Source organism: Felis catus, chromosome D1 (assembly GCF_018350175.1).
Source record: "Felis catus isolate Fca126 chromosome D1, F.catus_Fca126_mat1.0, whole genome shotgun sequence".
Lineage (NCBI taxonomy): Eukaryota > Metazoa > Chordata > Mammalia > Carnivora > Felidae > Felis > Felis catus.
Window position 1 is genome coordinate 20,942,968 of NC_058377.1, and position 18,502 is coordinate 20,961,469.

Here is an 18,502-nt window from a genome sequence, read left to right on the forward strand (position 1 = left end):
CCTACAGCACTTGCCTGCTGGTGTTTTTGATAGACATCTTTAAACAATCTCAGCCTTTATCCGATGGAGACAGCAAAGGCACACAGGAGGGTGGGAGTGAGTTCATTCTCATTCTGGGACTCTGTCTCATTACGGAGGGATTGGGGGAAGAGGGCTGGGTGCTCATTTTAATGTCACCCTCTGTCCTGTTCTCACAGATACGCCCTAGGGAACATGGCAGTAGGAAATGACTCTTCAGTGACCCAGTTTATCCTGCTGGGTTTAACACAACAGCCAGAACTCCAGCTGCCTCTCTTCTTCATTTTCTTAGGAATCTATGTGGTCACCGTGATGGGGAACATGGGCTTGATTATTCTGATTGGTCTGAAACCTCACCTGCACACTCCCATGTACTACTTTCTCTTCAACCTTTCCTTCATTGATCTCTGCTACTCGTCTGTCATAATGCCTAGAATGCTGATAGGTTTTGTAAAGCAAAACACCATCTCTTACGCAGAGTGCGTGGCTCAGCTCTGTTTCTTCTCCTTCTTTGTCATTGATGAGTGCTATATTTTGACATCGATGGCCTATGACCGGTATGTGGCCATCTGTAAGCCCCTGCTTTACAAGGCCATCATGTCCCACCAGGTCTGCCTCATGCTGATGGCAGGAACATATGCAATGGGGTTTGTGGGTGCCATGGCGCACACCGGGTGCATGCTGAGGCTCACGTTCTGTGATGGCAACATCATTAATCATTACATGTGTGACATACCTCCTCTCCTTCAGCTCTCCTGCACAAGCACCTACGTCAACGAGCTGGTGGTTTTCATTGTGGTGGGAATCAATGTAATAATGCCCAGTCTCACCATCACCATTTCTTACACCTTGATTGTCTCCAACATCCTCCGTATCCGTTCTACAGAGGGCAGGTCCAAAGCCTTCAGTACCTGCAGCTCCCACATAGTTACTGTTTCTCTCTTCTTTGGAGCATCGGCATTCATGTATCTAAGACCTTTTTCTACTGGGTATTTGGATCAAGATAAGGTATCCACAGTTTTTTATACCATTGTGGGGCCAATGTTGAATCCTTTTATCTATAGTCTGAGGAACAAAGATGTCAAAATTGCACTAAGACTTTTAAGAAAAGGGTGTTCTCTTGAGTAGAAACGGTGTTAGTTACAGATGCCAACTCCTAGTAAAGGCAGTGTATGAAGCTATGGAGAGAACAGTAAGAAATCAAAGTAGAAAGGCAAATGATTCAAATATAGGGTAAATTAAGCTAATTATTTACAAGTTATTTCACAAAGACAATATAAGGAGGAGGAGGATCCGTCCTTTATCTTTTCATAGGAAGTAAAAAAACAGTTCATTTGCCATTCTCCAGCTTACTTTTAGAAGTTATAAAGTTTTAAGTATAAAAGGTTGAATGATGGTAAATCCAAAAATGGTAACATTTGGGATTTTTGAGTGAGGCATGTCTGGAATTCCTGTGAAGCTTTGTCTTGGATATGTGGACTTTGGTGGACTTTAGATTTGGCCTTGTATTCATTTGTTCAATAAACCTGTATGGAAAGATTATGGTGGCCATGAGAGTGGTCTATTTGAGTGCTGTAGGGCATTTTGTTCGGGGAGACTCCTTCATTTCCCAAATGAAGATAAAAATAGGAAGATGTTCTTCTGCGTCTGGTCTCTGGTCTCAAAGGACTGTGGTAAATGGAGATTTCCTCCTGATGCTGGATCCTAAGGACAAGAAACCGAGGTAACTTTATAGAGCCGTCAGGAATAAAGGGAACCTATACTGGGTTTTACCTCTTGGGACTTCAGGGCAGGAAATATAGGTACTAGGAGAAGCTATATTAATTTTACTAGAAAGATTTACCAATTATTGGTAGGAGAATGTTTGTCCTTTTCTCAAATAGACCTAATAATCTCTAATCCCATAGCAATCAGCATTTTCCCTTTATTATTTTCACTCCGCCTTTTGTCTCAGAGGTTTACTGGCACAAACGATGTAGTTATTTAATGAGTAAACAGATACTGAGTACCTATCCTATACCAGGCTCTGTTTTTAAACATCACAGACACAGAAGTAAAAGACACACAGTGTCTGTGCTCTCATAGGGCACGTAGGGTTGTTTTCATAGTTTTGAGACTTGGGATTTTTTATGTCTTCTGAATGCAAATTGTATCAGACATATGATTCATAAATATTTTCCACTAATCCACCTTCTCTTTTCATTCTCTTGATAGTGTCTCTCAAAGAGCAGAAAATATTAATTTTAATGAATTCTAATGTCTCAATTTTTTAATAATGGATTGAACTTTTGGTGTCATATTTGCTTATCCCAAAGTCCCAAGGACTTTTTGCTTATGTTTTCTTCTCTATGTATCATGATGTTTAAACCCATGATCATTTTGAATTACTTTTTCTATATGGTGTGGGCTGTTGATCTGAGTAACTGTTTTTGCATATGGATATCTAATTATTCCGCAACCCTTTGTTGAAAAGTAGTTCAGACTCAAGATAGGTCAGCAAAGATATCTGGACCCAGAGGTAGCGGTTGAGGAGGAGGGGAGATGTGTGGATCTGGCAGTGCTGGTCACTGATGAATGCCCCTGTGCTTCTCAGGGGGTTATATGACAGTGTGGGGAGGAGAATTGCTGGGGAAATTGAAAGTCTATGTTTAACTTTTTATGAACCTGCCCTACTGCTTTCAAAAGAGGCTCTACTGGGTGGATCAGTCAGTTAAGCCTCCGACTTCAGCTCAGGTCATGATCTCGCAGTTCACAGGTTCGAGTCACATGTCGGGCTCTGTGCTGACAGTTCAGAGTCTGGAGCCTGCTTCAGATTCTGTGTCTCCCTCTCTCTCTCTGCCCCTCCCCTGCTCATACTGTCTCTCTCTGTCTCAAAAATAAATAAACGTTAAAAAAATTCAAAACAAAACAAAAACAAAGAGGCCTTACTATTATTATATTCCCACCGGCGATACATGACAATTTTTCCCGCATGTTTTTGCCAACACTTAGTAATGTCTTTCTTTTTAATCATAGCCATTCTGGTGGGTGTGCAGTGGTATCTCATTTTGGTTTTAATTTGCACATTCTTTTTTTTTTTAATTTTTTTTTCAACTTTTTTTTTTTTTTTTTTTTTTTTTTTTTTGACAGAGAGAAACAGAGCATGAACGGGAGAGGGGCAGAGAGAGAGGGAGACACAGAATCGGAAACAGGCTCCAGGCTCCGAGCCATCAGCCCAGAGCCTGACGCGGGGCTCGAACTCATGGACCGCGAGATCGTGACCTGGCTGAAGTCGGACGCTTAACGTACTGCGCCACCCAGGTGCCCCTTAATTTGCACATTCTTAATGCATACTGATACTGAACATTTTTTTCATATGTCTATTAGCCAATTGTATATCTTCCTTGAAATACCTGTTTGAAAAGTGTACCTACTTTCTTTTTTCTAATTGAAGTATAGGGGACATACATTGTTATATTAGTTTTAGGTGTACATCATAGTGAATTGACAATTTTATGCATGATGCGATGATCATCATGATAAATGTAATTACCATCTGCAAGCATACAATGTTGTTACAATATTATTGACTATATTCCCTATGCTGTACTTTTCATGTCCATGACTTTTTCGGATTTGGTTATTTCTCTACTCAATATTAAATTGTAAAATGCAATTAAGGAAATGAAAAGTCAAATCATATACCAAGAAAATATATATCTGATAGTGGACTTGTGTTAAGAAAATATAAACAACCTTTACAACTTATTATGTTTGTATGGTTTATTATTTTCCATTCTTTTACTTTCAACCTACCTATGTTGTTATATTTGAAGCAAGCTTCTTGCAGGTAGCCTGTGGTTGGGTCATTTTTAAATGGACCTTTAAAATCTTTGCTTTTTAATTGGCCTCTCCATTTACGTTATTTAGACCATTATTGATCTTTTGATGTCTGAGGGGCTTACCCTACCATTGTGTTATTAGTTTTCTATTTGTTTCCACTGTTTCTTATTCCTCTGTTTCCCCTTTTCTTGCCTTCTTATTGATTACTTGATCTTTCTTAGAATTCAGCTTTGATTTATACTTGGTAATTTGAAGTATATCTGTCTGTATACTGTAGGTATCACAACATACATGTGTAACTTACATTGTTGGCATTGACATTTTATGACTTGCCGTAAAGTGGAGAACACTTGCTTCTACTTACTTCCTTTTATGCCATTCCATTAAAAAGAACTGTCTTTAGTATTTCCTCTACAAGCATTGAGTGTCATATCAGATGGTGTACTTTTGCTTCAAATGTCAAAAAATAGTTTTAAAAAATCTTCAAGATAGTCTGTTATATTTACCTCTATTTTTACACAGTCACAAGGTCTTCCTTCCTGGAGTTCTAAGCTTCCTCCTGTGATCATTTCCTTTCTGTTTGGTATACTTTTTAAAGACATTCTGTAAGGATCAGTATATTGAGGACAAATAATCTTAGGTTTCCTTCCTCTGAAAATGTATTTATTTCCCCTTCATTCCTGAAGGATATTGCCAGTGAATATAGAAGTCAAAATTGGCAGTTCTTTCCTTTCACTGGAAGCCCCTTTCCTTCATTATTTTATATGGGGAATCCACTGTCCTCTTAGTCATTGTATCTCTGTGGGTAATTTGTCACTTCTCTCTACCTTCATGGAAGATTTTGTTTGGCTTTGGTTTCCAAAGGTTTGATTATGATGAGCCATGACATGGCTTTCTTTGGATTTATTCTGTCTGAGGTTTGCACAGCTCTTGAATCTGTCTTCCACTGATTTTGAGAACATTTTAGCTGCTATGTCTTTGCATGTTGTTTTTAGCATTACTCACCTTCCCTTTGCTTTCTGTGACTCCGAAGATATAAATATTAGGGGTTTTGTTACTGTTCCATAGGTCTCTGAGGCCCTGTTTACTTTTATCTAGTCTATTTTTTTTTCTGTTATTCACATTATATACTTTCTCTTGATTTACTTCTGAGTCCACTGTTTCTTTCCTCTGTTGTCTTTAATCTACTCTGAAGCCCATTCTGTGAGTTTATATCATTTATTGTAAATTTTAGCTGTAAAATTTCTCTTTGGTACTTTTTTAAAAAAATTAAAATATAATTTGTTTTTAATTTTTTATTAAGTTTATTTATTTATTTATTTATTGAGAGACAGAGAGAGAGAGAGAGAGAGAGAATCCCAACCCAAGAAGTTCCACACTGTCAGTGCAGAGCCGGATGCAGGGCTCGAACTCACAAACCATGAGACCATGACCTGAGCTGAAGTCAAGAGTCGGACACGTAACTGACTGAGCACCCCAGGAGCGCCTAATTTGTTTTTAAAGAAAAAATTTTCATGTCAAGTTCAAAACGTTAGTGACACTAGCTAAAGTTTATTATGTTAACATATTTAATCAATTGTTTTAAATATGATATTGGTACATTATTGGAGTTACGTTGTCCTGTTTTCTGTTTTCTTTTTTTCTTCCTTTTTTTTTTTTTGCTTAGTCTTTTTTGATTAAGGTTTTTATTTTGATATAACTGTAGATACATATGCAACTGTAAGAAGTAATAAAGAGAGGTCCTATGTATCATCTACCCAATTTCCTCCCCATGTGACATCTTGCAAAACAATAGTATCAAACAACCAGGATCTTGACATTACCCTTTTATAGCCAAACTCACTTCTCTCTCAATCCCACCCCCTCCTTGACACCTAGCAGTCACTAATTTGCTCATTATTTCTACAATTTTTCCATTTCCAGAATGTTCCACACATGGAATCATACAGTACATTTTGACATTTTTTTCACTCCGTTTAATTCTCTGAATATTTATTAAAATTGTTGCATGTATTAATAGTTGTCTTTTTATTACTGGGTTGTATTTTATGATATGGAAGTATGATAATCTAACCACTCACACTTGGAAGGAAATCCCAGTTCTTTCCAGGTTTTGGCTGTTATGGATAAAGCTGCTAAAACATTTATGCGTATGTTTTTTGTGTAAATATTTCTAGGATCAATGCCCTGGAGTGCAATTGCTGGGTTGAGTGGTAGTTGCAAGTTTAAGTGTTTTGAGAAAGAAGAAAATTCTGCTATTTTGACAATATGGATGGACCCTGAGGGCATTATGTTAAGGGAAATAAATCAGAAGAAGAAAGACAAATACCATATGACATGATTTACATGTAGAATCTAAAAAAAAAACAAGCTTGGAAAAACAGTAAAATGGTGGTTACCAGGGGCTGGGGAGACATTGTTTAGGGGTACGAACTTGCAACTAGTAGATAAATCTTTGAGGTCTAACGCACAGCATAGTGATTATAGTCAGCAACACGATTATACACTTCAAGTTTGCTAAGAGATTAGCTTTTAATTGTTCTCACCGCAAAAAAAGAACTACATGACGTGATAGAGGTATTAGCTAATGCTATGGTGGTAATCATATTGCAGTATATAAATATATCAAATGAACACATTATACACCATAAATTTTCACAGTATTACATGTCAACTATGTCTCAGTAAAAAAAAAGAAAAAGAAAGTGAATTTAGATTGAGGAAAAAAAGAGAGAGACAGAGAGAAAAAGAAACTGCCAAAATCTTCCCAGAGTTGCTATGGTGCAACTTTCCATTCCTTCCAGCAATATACGAAGGATCCAGTTCTTCCACATCTATGCCATCATTTGGTATTGCGACTATGTTTCATTTTGGTCATTCTGATGGGTGTGAACTGATATGTCATTGTGGTTTTAATTTTTATTACCCTAAATCCCCGATGATATTGAACATATTTTCATGTGCTTATTTGGTAGGCATATGTCCTCTCCAGTGACTGGTCTCTTCATATCTTTTGCCCATTTTCTGTTTTGGCATTGCTGTTGTTGTTTTTACTATTGAGTTTTGAGAGTTTTTCTTTTTCTTTTTTCCTTTTTTTAAAATGTTTATTTATTTTTGAGAGAGAAAGGCAGAGCATGCACAAGGGGGGGGGGGGGGCGGGGCGCAGGGAGAGAGGGAGACACAGAATCCGAAGCAGGCTCCAGGCTCTGAGCTGTCAGCACAGAGCCTGATGTGGGGCTTGAACTCACGAGCAGTGAGATCATGACCTGAGCCAAAGTTGGACGCTCAACCGACTGAGCTACCCAGGCGCCCCTCTTTTTTTCTTCTTAAATACATTCTAGATTAGTTCCAGGAAGTCATTTGTTGGGCATGTGGATTATAGATATTGTCTCTGGCTTATATAATTTTGCTCTTATCATTTTTATTTCTTTTCTTCTGTGTTCTTTGGGCTTCTGCAGTGGGGATTTGTCTGTGCTCCTTATTTATTTATTTACTTATTCATTCATTCAGTCAGTCAGTCAGTCATTTATATCACAGAGGACTGAGACATTTATTTTTTATTTTATATTTAAATTTTTATTATTTTTTAAGTTTATTTATTTATTTTCAGAGACTGTGAATACAAGTGGGGGAGGGGCAGAGAGAGAGGGAGAGAGAGAATCCCGAGCAGGTTGTCAGTGAAAACCTCATTGCAGGGCTCAAACTCAGGAACCCCGAGACCATGACCTGAGGCAAATCAAGAGTCAGAGGCTTAACCAACTGAGCCACCCAGGAGCCCCTATTTCACATTTAAATTATAATCCATTACTGCTTTATTTATTCTGTTCCTCACATTATTCAAATTTCGGCCACTGAGAACCCTTTCAATTGGTTCTCACGTCTCTGACAAAACCCTATCTGTGTGTGTGTGTGTGTGTGTGTGTACATTTCTAGAAATATGTCCATATGCAATCATCTGTAGCTATGTTACATTAAACATTAGTTCATACTGATGACTCCAAATCTAATCCCTTATCACCTTCTTTCTCTCCTTGCTTGTTTGTAAGCTGCCATTCTCACAGTAGGATACTTGTCTCCCACCATCTGCCATTGATTTATTTGCCCAAGAGTTTAAGGAGCTATTTAAAGGTCAAGGAATAATTATCTCAAAGAAGACTTCCCTTAGTTAAAGGTCTAGCATGACATTGAGACCTCTAAGGTAATTGGGGGTTTATTAACAGCAAAGGCTAGATTCAACTGTCTAAGATATTATGGTATAATCGGAATGTGAGGGCTCTGAAGCCACAGAGATGTGAGTTGAAATCCTGGCTCCAATTATTACTGGCTGCATGACCTTGGAAAAATTACATCACCTCCCTCAGTCTCAATTTCCTTGTCTGTATAATGTGATCAATAACATTGTCTCAAATATAGTTCTAAGGAGAAATAATATAAAGTAATAGGTACAGTCTCTTGCACATGTGTGTGCCCAAAATGATTATGATTACTGTTCCAGTTCCGACACTCTTTCAGTCTGTTCCCTTTAAAACACCTGTAACACAATTCTGTAAAATGCCTCTCCATCTCCAATGTTATCACGCAAGTTAGACAATGTTTTCTCTCATGTCTAGGATGTTATAATAGTCTATTAACTGGTCATTCCACCATTTGTCTTTTCCTCTCTCTTCCACGCATCCCATGTTTTAGCATTTATGAATGTGACTTCTTCTTCTTCCTAAAGGACAAGAGCAATAAAGAGGCAGATTGCCTGGTGCATAATCCAAACTCTTTAGCCTGACATTCAAAGCCCTTTTTCAGTCCATAGACTAGTTCAGGGTCATTCACACCCTTTTTTGAATACAGCACGGCTCCACCCATTCATATGGCAAGCTGCTCTAACTAGAGCCTTGAGTTATTATTTGTCACCTCAAAGTCTAGAAGTACATATATTTTTGTAGTTGCTTCCTCCATGTTCGACAAAGATATCAAAACCCTGCCAGTTCTTCAGAGATACTTTGAACCTTAGCTAGTATAATAAGTTCTCTTTGACATCTTTAGCCTGCTTGGTAAGAAATGGGAACATTTATTTTGCACAGGCACTTAACATAATTATATCATTTACTCATTATAAAAGCCTACAAAGTAGTTATTTTTAACATTACTATTTTTTTAAACATTTTCAAAATTCATTTTTGAGAGACAGAGAGAGACAGAACACTGGTGAGGTAAGGGCAGAGAGACAGGGAGACACAGAATCCAAAGCAGGCTCCAGGCTCTGAGCTGTCAGCACAGAGCCCAACATGGGGCTCAAACTCACCAGCTGTGAGATCATGACCTGAGCCGAAGTGGGAGGCTTAACCGACTGAGCCACCCATGCACCCCAACATTACTATTAATAGAAGACATTGCATATTATTAAAAAGTTTGCACAAGATTCTACATCTACTACTGGTGGGATCAGGATTAGAATACTGGTAGGTCTAACTGACTTCAAAATCCACGTTATTTCTACTATTTCATTATACATCCTGAGTGGGAAAATAAAGATGATGACACTTTCTAGGTGACCTTGAGAAGTCACTTTTCTCTTTATAATTGTATTTTATTATCTTAAAAATGTGGTTTGTTCTCTTAAGCTAGGTGATATACAGGTAAATTTTCATTTATTATTTGTTGATTACATGTTCATTATCAATATTCTTTAAACACATTTTTTTTCAACGTTTATTTATTTTTGAGAGACAGCGGCAGAGCATGAGCAGGGGAGGGGCAGAGAGAGAGGGAGACACAGAATCCGAAGCAGGCTCCAGGCTCTGAGCTGTCAGCACAGAGCCCGACGCGGGACTCGAACCCGTGAGCAGTGAGATCATAACCTGAGCCGAAGTCAGATGCTTAACAGATTGAGCCACCCAGGTGCCCCATTATCAGCATGCTTTAATATGTGCTACTAATTTAATCAAATTATTGCATATGAAATAAAAAAGAATCACTTACTAAAACAAATGAGCATTCCACATACCTCTGAGCCATGGAACCTAGATCTTGGAGGTTAGACATCACCTAAGCAATCTTTCCATCTATAGATGAAGAGTTTGTGACTGAGACATTGATAAATGTCGCTTGGCCAAAGGGAGGGGGGAAAGTTCAAGACTGAGCTGAAACTCAGTGGTGCTGATTTTTTTTTTTTTAATTTTTTTTTTTTTAACGTTTATTTATTTTTGGGACAGAGAGAGCCAGAGCATGAACGGGGGAGGGGCAGAGAGAGAAGGAGACACAGAATCGGAAGCAGGCTCCAGGCTCCGAGCCATCAGCCCAGAGCCTGAAGCGGGGCTCCAACTCACGGACCGCGAGATCGTGACCTGGCTGAAGTCGGACGCTTAACCGACTGCGCCACCCAGGCGCCCCTTAGTGGTGCTGATTTTCACTTGAATGATTTCCCCTCCCCATTTTGCTCCGGGGCTAGTCGTTTCCTTGGCAGGCACATTAAGAGTCACGACGCAGGTCAGGGGGTGGGCTGGAGACTCTCGGCAGCCTCCGCGCAGAAGTCTTTGCAGAGCCCGCTTGACCTCCTTGTTCCGCGGAGTGTAAATGAAAGGGGTGAGCGTGGGGGTGATGATTGTGTAGAAGACAGCAGGGGCCCCAGCCCCTGCCCCCGCGGAGCAAGGCTGCAGGTAGATGCATACAGGTGGCATGCAGTTCAGCAGCACCACGGTGAGGTGGGAGGTGCAGGTGGAGAAGGCACGCTGCCAGCCCTGGGCAGGGCGGACCCGCAGCACGGCCGCCACACTAAAGACGTCCGGTATGATGATGAAGGGAAGACACCTGCCGCCACAAGGCCGATGTTGGCAAGCGTGACGGGCTCACTGATGGTGGTGTCTGCGCAGGCCAGCTTCAGCACGGGGGGCATGTCACAGAAGAAGCGGGCGATGTGGTGAGGACCACAGTAGAGCAGGCGAAAGGTGAGGGCGGTGTGGACGGCAGAGTGCCCAGCACCTATGGCCCAAGTGATCCCAGCCAGCCCTGCACACATCCGTCTGTTCATGTCCCCCTGGGTAGTGTAGGGGTTGGCAGATAGCTAGGTAGCGGTCGTAGGCCGTGACGGCGTATAGAAAGTACTCGGTGCTGGCCAGGAAACGGAAGCAGTAAAGCTGAACCGCACAGCCCTCAGAGGAGATCACCTTCCCATGCACCGTCAGGAGGAGGCCTGCCATGACCTTGGGCACTGTCACTGTGGACAGACAGGCATCCAGGGAGGAGAGATGCCCCAGGAAGTGGTACATAGGGGAGCAGAGGTGAGGCTCAGAGCCCACAGTTATGAGAATGAGGAGATTCCCAGTCAAGGCGATGCTGTAGATGAGGAGGAAGAGAAGGAAGAAGAGGCCAGGATGTTCAGCTGTATACATGAGACCCTCCAGGAAGAAGTGGCTCAGCACAGCCTGGTTGGGGGCCTCTGTCTCCATGGCATTCTCCTCACACACGGAGTGGCTACTTATCCCCTTTGCGACACAACTGTCACCAACAGACATAATCAACAGCCATTCCTCCTTCCTGAAATGTCATTAGCCCCTGGGCTATGTCAGCTTGGTCTTGCCCCATAAATGAGAGACAGACAGGCTCATTTTGTCCTTTGGACCTGTTCTAGTGTTTTCTGGCTGCTGCCTATTTCAGTAGGGGACCCCCAATCTTTTTGAGGCACATAAAGGACTGTAACAATTATTTGGCGAAGTGCATTCCCTAAATAACACCAATATAAATATGGATTCGCAAATCTTACTCTTGTGGACCATATCTTTTTCGCGAATATTCCGGAACTGAGATGCCCTCACTCTCCTCATTTTCTCTGCCATATTGTGGAAGTAGATAAGCAGGATCTTACTGCTGTTGCCATCAGGGAGTTGTGTCCCATTTTCTGGGGATACTTGCTCAGAGTTTAGGTGCTGTTATGTCAGATGCGGGCCTAGTGGTTCAATCCGTTCCTCACCCAAGGAGAGCTCTTTGAATTATAGGTACCCACGACCAATTCTCAAGTGTGTGGCAACGAAGCCTTAGAGAATAAGGACAAATTGTTAAGTATATTTCTTGTTATTCCTGTAAGTCGTTTCAGCCTTTTGGGAAATGTTTTCCTGTGACTTTATTGTTGAGTCTGGATTGAAATCTAAGAGTTTTCTTCGATTCTTTCCATCCTTTAACCTCCTAAACCTAATTAAGTGTTACTTTCTATGAAGATTTTCTTTATTTAAAAAGAAATGTTTTATATTTATTTTTCAGAGTGAGAGAGAGCATGCATGTGCAAGTGGGGGAGGGGCAGAGAGAGAGGGGACATAAGATCCAATGTGAGCTCTGCACTGACAGCAGTGAGCCCCGATGAGGGGCTTGAACTCGCGAACTGTGAGATCATGACCTGAGCTGAAGTCAGACGCTCAACCAACTGAGCCACTCAGGCCCCCTGATGATTTTTTTCTGAACTCCTGATTTCTATTGTATCTTCAATTCCCATGGACCTAACCCTGCGTATGCCTATTTTACACCTAGATGTTCCCAATGATTTTTTGCCCCATCTCTCTCAGGTCTGGAATGTAGCAAATGGTCTGTATTCAGCTTCTTTGTCAGTCTTCTTACAGCAACATTGTTTAATTTCTCTCTCCTCCCCGCTGCCTCAGGCATAAAATATATCTGTCTGATATTCAAAATTATCTATACATTGCTTCCACTAGTATCAGAAAATCTTTATCTCCTGCAATCCCCTGAAGAAAGCTCTCTCATCTAGGGATGCTGTTTGCCTCATCTTCTCTGTAATTTGCTCTAATCTCTCCCTGATCTCCTCACTGCCTTCCATTTTTGAACATGAATGAGATTCCTTTAATCTCTCACAAATTTACTCTCTGTAGTGAAGTTGGGACATTGATTCCTCTACAAGCCCTTTATGAATATTTTATCTCACACTGATTTATTCATACCTGAAATCTCTAGTGTTCATGGTAATTATGCATAAACACCCAAGCATGTGGTGCCTTGGACTACTTGGATGTTCCACGAGCATATGTCATGTCTTCCTAAGAGAAACACGCCTTCTCCAGTTTCCCATGAGCATTTTGGGGATTAAGCAGTGGAAATGTTAAGGAGCCAACTTTAGTTTGATTTTTATAAACTTAAGTTTAACTCCCTGGTCAGGCAGTTATTAGCTGAGAGAGAGGGATCATGGTACTTAATTTCTCTGTTCTTCCAGTTGTCAAATTAACAATGGGGATATCATTATTATTTTACTTAAACAAATTATTATTTAACAATGGCGATATCATTATTATTTACTTAGATAATTATTATTTTACTTAGAATGCAGTAGGACACATAACATATGACCTATGTTTCTTTATACTCACTAGTTTATTCAATGTAGTAATATTTCCCATTATGCTCCTAACCAACCCCCCCCCCCCCCGCAATTATATAGTTTCTGTCTGAATGAATTCAGTGATGAAGCAATCATTATTTTGCAAGAAAGTCCATTCCAATGTTGGGTAGATCAATATATAATGTCCTTTATATCAGTGGTAGATAGGGATCCCTGATATTTCAACCAATTTAGTTTAGATTTTCTCTCTCCATATTCATTGAAATGGATATGATTTAAAAAAAAGAATAAGAGGTAACAAGTGTTACTGAATGTAGGGAAACTAAAACTTCTATATATTGCTAGTGAAAATGCAAAATGGTATAGCCACTTTGGAAAACAGCTTGGCAGTTTCTTAAAAAGTGAAACATCACCCTAGGACCCAGCAATTGCACTACTAATTATTTATCTAAGGGATACAGGTGTGCTGTTTTGGAGGGACATACGCACCTCAATGTTTATAGCAGCACTATCGACAAGTGTGGAAAGAGCCCAAATGTCCATCGATGGATGAATAGATAAAGAAGATGTGATATATATATACAATGGAGTACTACTCGGCAATCAAAAAGGATGAAATCTTGCCATTTGCAACTATGTGGATGGAACTGGAGGGTATTACACTAAGCAAAATTAGCCAGTCAGAGAAAAACAAATATCATATGACTTCACTCATATGAGGACTTTAAGAGACAAAACAGGTGAACATAAGGGAAGGGAAACAAAAATAATATAAAAACAGGGAGGGGGACAAAACATGAGACTCTTAAATATGGAGAACAAACAGAGGGGTTACTGGAGGGGTTGTGGGAAGGGGGGATGGACTAAATGGGTAAGGGACATTAAGGAATCTACTCCTGAAATCACTGTTGCAGTATATGCTAACTAATTTGGATGTAAATTTTAAAAAAATTAAAAAAAAAGTTAAACATGAATTTACCTAATGATCTAGCATTTCCATTTTTAGGAATCTACAGAAGAGAGAAGACTTATGTCCAAATAACCTTGAATGTTTATAGAATTACTTGTAATAGCCAAAGCCTGGAAACAATCATGTTTATTGTTCATTGTTGAATGGATTTAAGAAAAAAGAGTATAGTCATGCAATGAACTATCACTTAGCAACAAAAAGGAACAAAGTACTAATGCACAAAAATGGATAGAAATCAAAAACAGTGTGCTAAGTGAGAGAAGCCAGACACAAAGGTCACATATTGTATGCTTCCATTCTGATGAAATGTCCCATAAAGACAACTCTATAAAGAGAGAAAGAAGATTAGTGGTTGTCTAGGACCGGGCTGAGACAGGGAATGACCACAAATGGTCGGACAGATTTTTCTGAAGTGATGGAAATGTTCTAAAATTGGATTGTGATAATAGTTGTACCACTTTGTAAATTTAATAATCACCATTGAATCGTATATTTAACCAGGTTAATTTAATGGTTGCAATGTACATTTTAATGAGCTGTTAAAAAGAAAGAAACCTAAAGAAGGAAAATGTGCTGATTGACACAAAACATGACTTAAATGGAAAGAAAGATACTGTTTGCTCAATATGAGTATAAAAAATATTTAAATTCCTTCTAAAATTTAAAACAGGTTATTTTGAAATATTACATTTACAGGAAAGTTAAAAAATGAATAAGGCACAGAAATAAAAGGCAGAGCATAGAGAATATAGTCAACGGTGCCGTAACGGTGTTGTATGGTGACAGATGGTAGCCATACTTGGGAGCACAGCATAATGGATAAACTTATTGAATCACTATGTTGTACACCTGAAACTAATGTGATGTTATGTATAAACTATACTCAAATAAAAAGTAGAATAAAGTTAACATATGCTTTGAGCCACCTTCTCCTAATGTTAACAATTTATAAGCTGTAGTAAAATTATAAAAGTCAGGAAATCGACAGTATCATACTATAAACTCAACTACAGACTATATTAAAATGCCACCGGTGTTTCATCAATTTCCTTTTCCTACTCAGGATCCAGCACAGGATCTTAGTCTTCTCCAACCTGTGTTAGTCCTTCTTCTTTTTTTTTTTTTTTAAGTTTAGTTATTTATTTTCAGAGAGAGAGGGAGAAAGAGAATCCCAAGCAGGTTCCATGCAGGTAAGTGCAGAGGCCCACATGGGGCTCGATTCCATGAACCCTGAGATCATGACCTGAGCTGAAATCAAGAATTGGATGTTTAACTGCCATCAACATGCCCCAGTCCTTATTCTTTCATTGTGGTTAATGACCTTTACTCTTTGGGTGAGTAATGGTCAATTATTTCATACAATGTCTCTCAATTTGGACAGGGATGATGCTTTCTCCTGAGTAGATAGAGCTTATGCGTTTTTGACAATAATACCACAGAAACGATGTTATATCCTTTTCAGGGCATCCTTTCAGAGTTATACATGGTGCCACTATATCTTGTTATTGGTTATGTTAACTGTCTTGTGGAGGAGATACTTTTACACCATGCTTAAATTCTGTATCTCGTCAAACTGTCACTGATTTTAGCATACATTTGTGTATTTTGCCTGAAAATATTATTACTCTATTGTTTGCCTATGGTGATTTTTTTTAGTATTTATATATTTTTGAGAGACAGAGAGACAGAGCACGAGTGGGGTAGGGGCAGAGAGAGAGAGGAAGACGCAGAATCCGAAGCAGGCTCCAGGCTCTGAGCTGTCAGCACAGATTCCGACGCGGGGCTCAACTCATGAGCTGTGAGATCATGACCTGAGCCAAAGTCAGAAGCTTAACTGCTGAGCCACCCAGGCACCCTGCCTAATGGTGATTTTTAAAAAAATTTCCCTCGATCTTCTACATTATTAATTGGAATTTCTGTAAGGAAGAGCTGTTTCTTCTTCCCCATTATTTATTTATTCAATTATGTACATCAGTAGGGACTCGTGGATATATTTTTTTTATTGTGAGATTAAATATAATCCAATATGATAACTATTTATTTTGTTATTCAAATTATGCTAGCTTTGGCCATTTGGAGCTCCTTCAATGTGTCACCTTGTCTTATTGATAGGTTCCATCTATTTCATATACTTCCTCATTTCCTGGCACAACAAGATGTTCCAAGCTCCTCTTGTATTAAGAAAGAGAGAAAGAAAGAAAGAAAGAAAGAAAGAAAGAAAGAAAGAAAGAACAAATATTGGCAAAAATGGTAGACAAATTGGAACATGCTGGTGGGAATGCAAAGTGGTACAGCCATTATGGAAAACAGTTTGGAATTTCTTCAAAAAGTTGTACCTGGGTTATCATATGACACAATAATTCCTATTTATACACATGAGAGAATTGAAGACATGTTCTCATGAGAACGTATATACAAATATACTATTCATAATAGCTGAAATATAGACACAATTCAAATGTCCAACTGGTGCATGGATAAAGAAAACATGATATATGCATATTACGCAATACTTTCCAGCTATAGAAAAGAATTAAGTACTGATATGCTACACATGTGAATAGTGAGTATGATTAAAATAATGAACTTCAAAAAAGAGCATGACTGTGAATATCATGTGACTGTAAATAAACCTCAAAAGCATGCTAAATGAAAGAAGTCAAACACAAAAGATCACATATATGATTACCTACATGCGTGTGAAATGGACAGAGGCAGAAAGTAGATTAGTGCATACCCGAGGCTCGGGGTGGGGACAGGGACTCGCTGCAAATAGGCATAAAGTGATAGAAATGCTATAAAATTAGAATATGCACACCTTGTGTAAACTTAAAAAAATGGAACTGTATGCTTTAAATGAGTAAATTTTCCTTCAATAAATCTGGTTTTAAAAAAGCCAAACACAACTTGGAATATTCTGTATGAGGTGGTATCCCGTGTAACCAAGGGATTGTGGGTGATGGTCTCAAGTGACTAAGATACAGTGAAAGAAGTAAATGAATATGGGTTCTTTTTTATTTTTTGAGAGAGAGAGAGAGAACAAGCAGGGGAGGGTCAGAGAAAGAAGAGAGAGAGAGAATCTCAAGCAGGTTCTGAGCTGTCAGCACAGAGCCCGACACGGGGCTCAAACCCACAAACTGTGAGATCATGACCTGAGCCAAAGTCAGACGCTTAACTGACTGAGCCACCCAGGCGCCCCAGTATGGGCTCTGGAAAGAGGTAGACTTCTATTCCAATCCAGGCTCCATGAAAGTGGAGTCCCTTGAAATTTCTGAGCCTTACTTTCCTCACATATGTAAGTGGATAAAAAAATACTTAAGCCATAAGGTTTTGCGAGGATTCCAGGTGTGCTATAGAAACTGCTGAGTCATCTGCTCGCTAACTGGTCACTTTTTATAATTCCACGTCTAATATTCTATGACTTTGTGCCCATCTTTGAAGTAGCTCTACCATACACCTTTGTATTTTCTCTGCAATCACTATGGTTAATAACCTAGACATTCACAGTTGATACATTTTGATTGCTGTTAATTGGTCACGCTAATGTCTGTCACACGTCTCTCAATTTTTCCATATGATGCTTTCGCATTGACCGTTCTTCATTCTCCACTTAGCAAATAGAGATTCCACCATCTGAGGCACAATCAAAACTTTTCAAGGCAGGTTGGTTTCCTCTCTGTTACCTGAACACTCTCCTTCCGTGTAAATAGCCAATTCCTCTTAGTAGTGCTTGATGCTTCATTGGGTTATATGCGTATCTCCTGAAGGGCCTAGATATGTCTTTTATATTTTAGACACTCAATAAAAATAGGTGGGCAAAGACTAACAGATGTTGTCCCTATAGCAGTGATACAAGAAGAGATTCAGAGGGGAGAGGTGAGTTCTGGTGAGTTCTCATCGTTAGGATGAGAGATTCTCAAAGGGATACTGGATGTGCTACTCAGGAGGAAGTGATTTACCTGCTTGTAGTTGGACCATTTGTCCCCATGACCATCTTTTCACTTAGAGTAGCTGAATAGTGCCCTTTTTTTTTTTTTTTTACTTACCTGAGTCCAATCTTTACATTTTAATGGTTTCTTTTTCTACGTGGTCACCTCCAAGTGCGATTTGCCTCATGGAACATTTAAAGACATATAAGATTACTCTGCAGATCCTCAAAAGTCGCTGACTTTTATCATTGCCTACTTCCTTTCTCAATGAATCTCTCAGTAGAGAGATTGCTCACTGCATTAGGCGCATGGGGTATACGTAATGTCCTATCTGAGTAAATACATTATCTCCAAGAGAGCCTGGAAAATCCCACTGAAGGTCTTGCAAAGCTTGATTTCTCCCAGACTTTTCCTATCCTGCTTTTTATTTTA

The 18,502-nt window shown here is 39.4% G+C and overlaps 2 protein-coding genes across 2 annotated transcripts; one reads left to right on the plus strand and one right to left on the minus strand.

The window, feature by feature from the left end:
• The first annotated feature begins 210 nt into the window (after positions 1 to 210).
• Positions 211 to 1,142, plus strand: LOC101094045 (olfactory receptor 147-like). The gene is given in 2 exon segments (XM_006936748.4): positions 211 to 1,108; positions 1,111 to 1,142. Coding segments are annotated over 2 exon segments (927 nt in total). The 5' UTR covers positions 211 to 213.
• Positions 1,143 to 1,620: 478 nt separating this feature from the next.
• LOC101094291 (olfactory receptor 10S1) lies at positions 1,621 to 11,345 on the minus strand. The gene is given in 4 exon segments (XM_011286455.2): positions 1,621 to 1,722; positions 10,245 to 10,642; positions 10,645 to 10,867; positions 10,869 to 11,345. Coding segments are annotated over 4 exon segments (1,200 nt in total).
• Between the last annotated feature and the right edge of the window lie 7,157 nt (positions 11,346 to 18,502).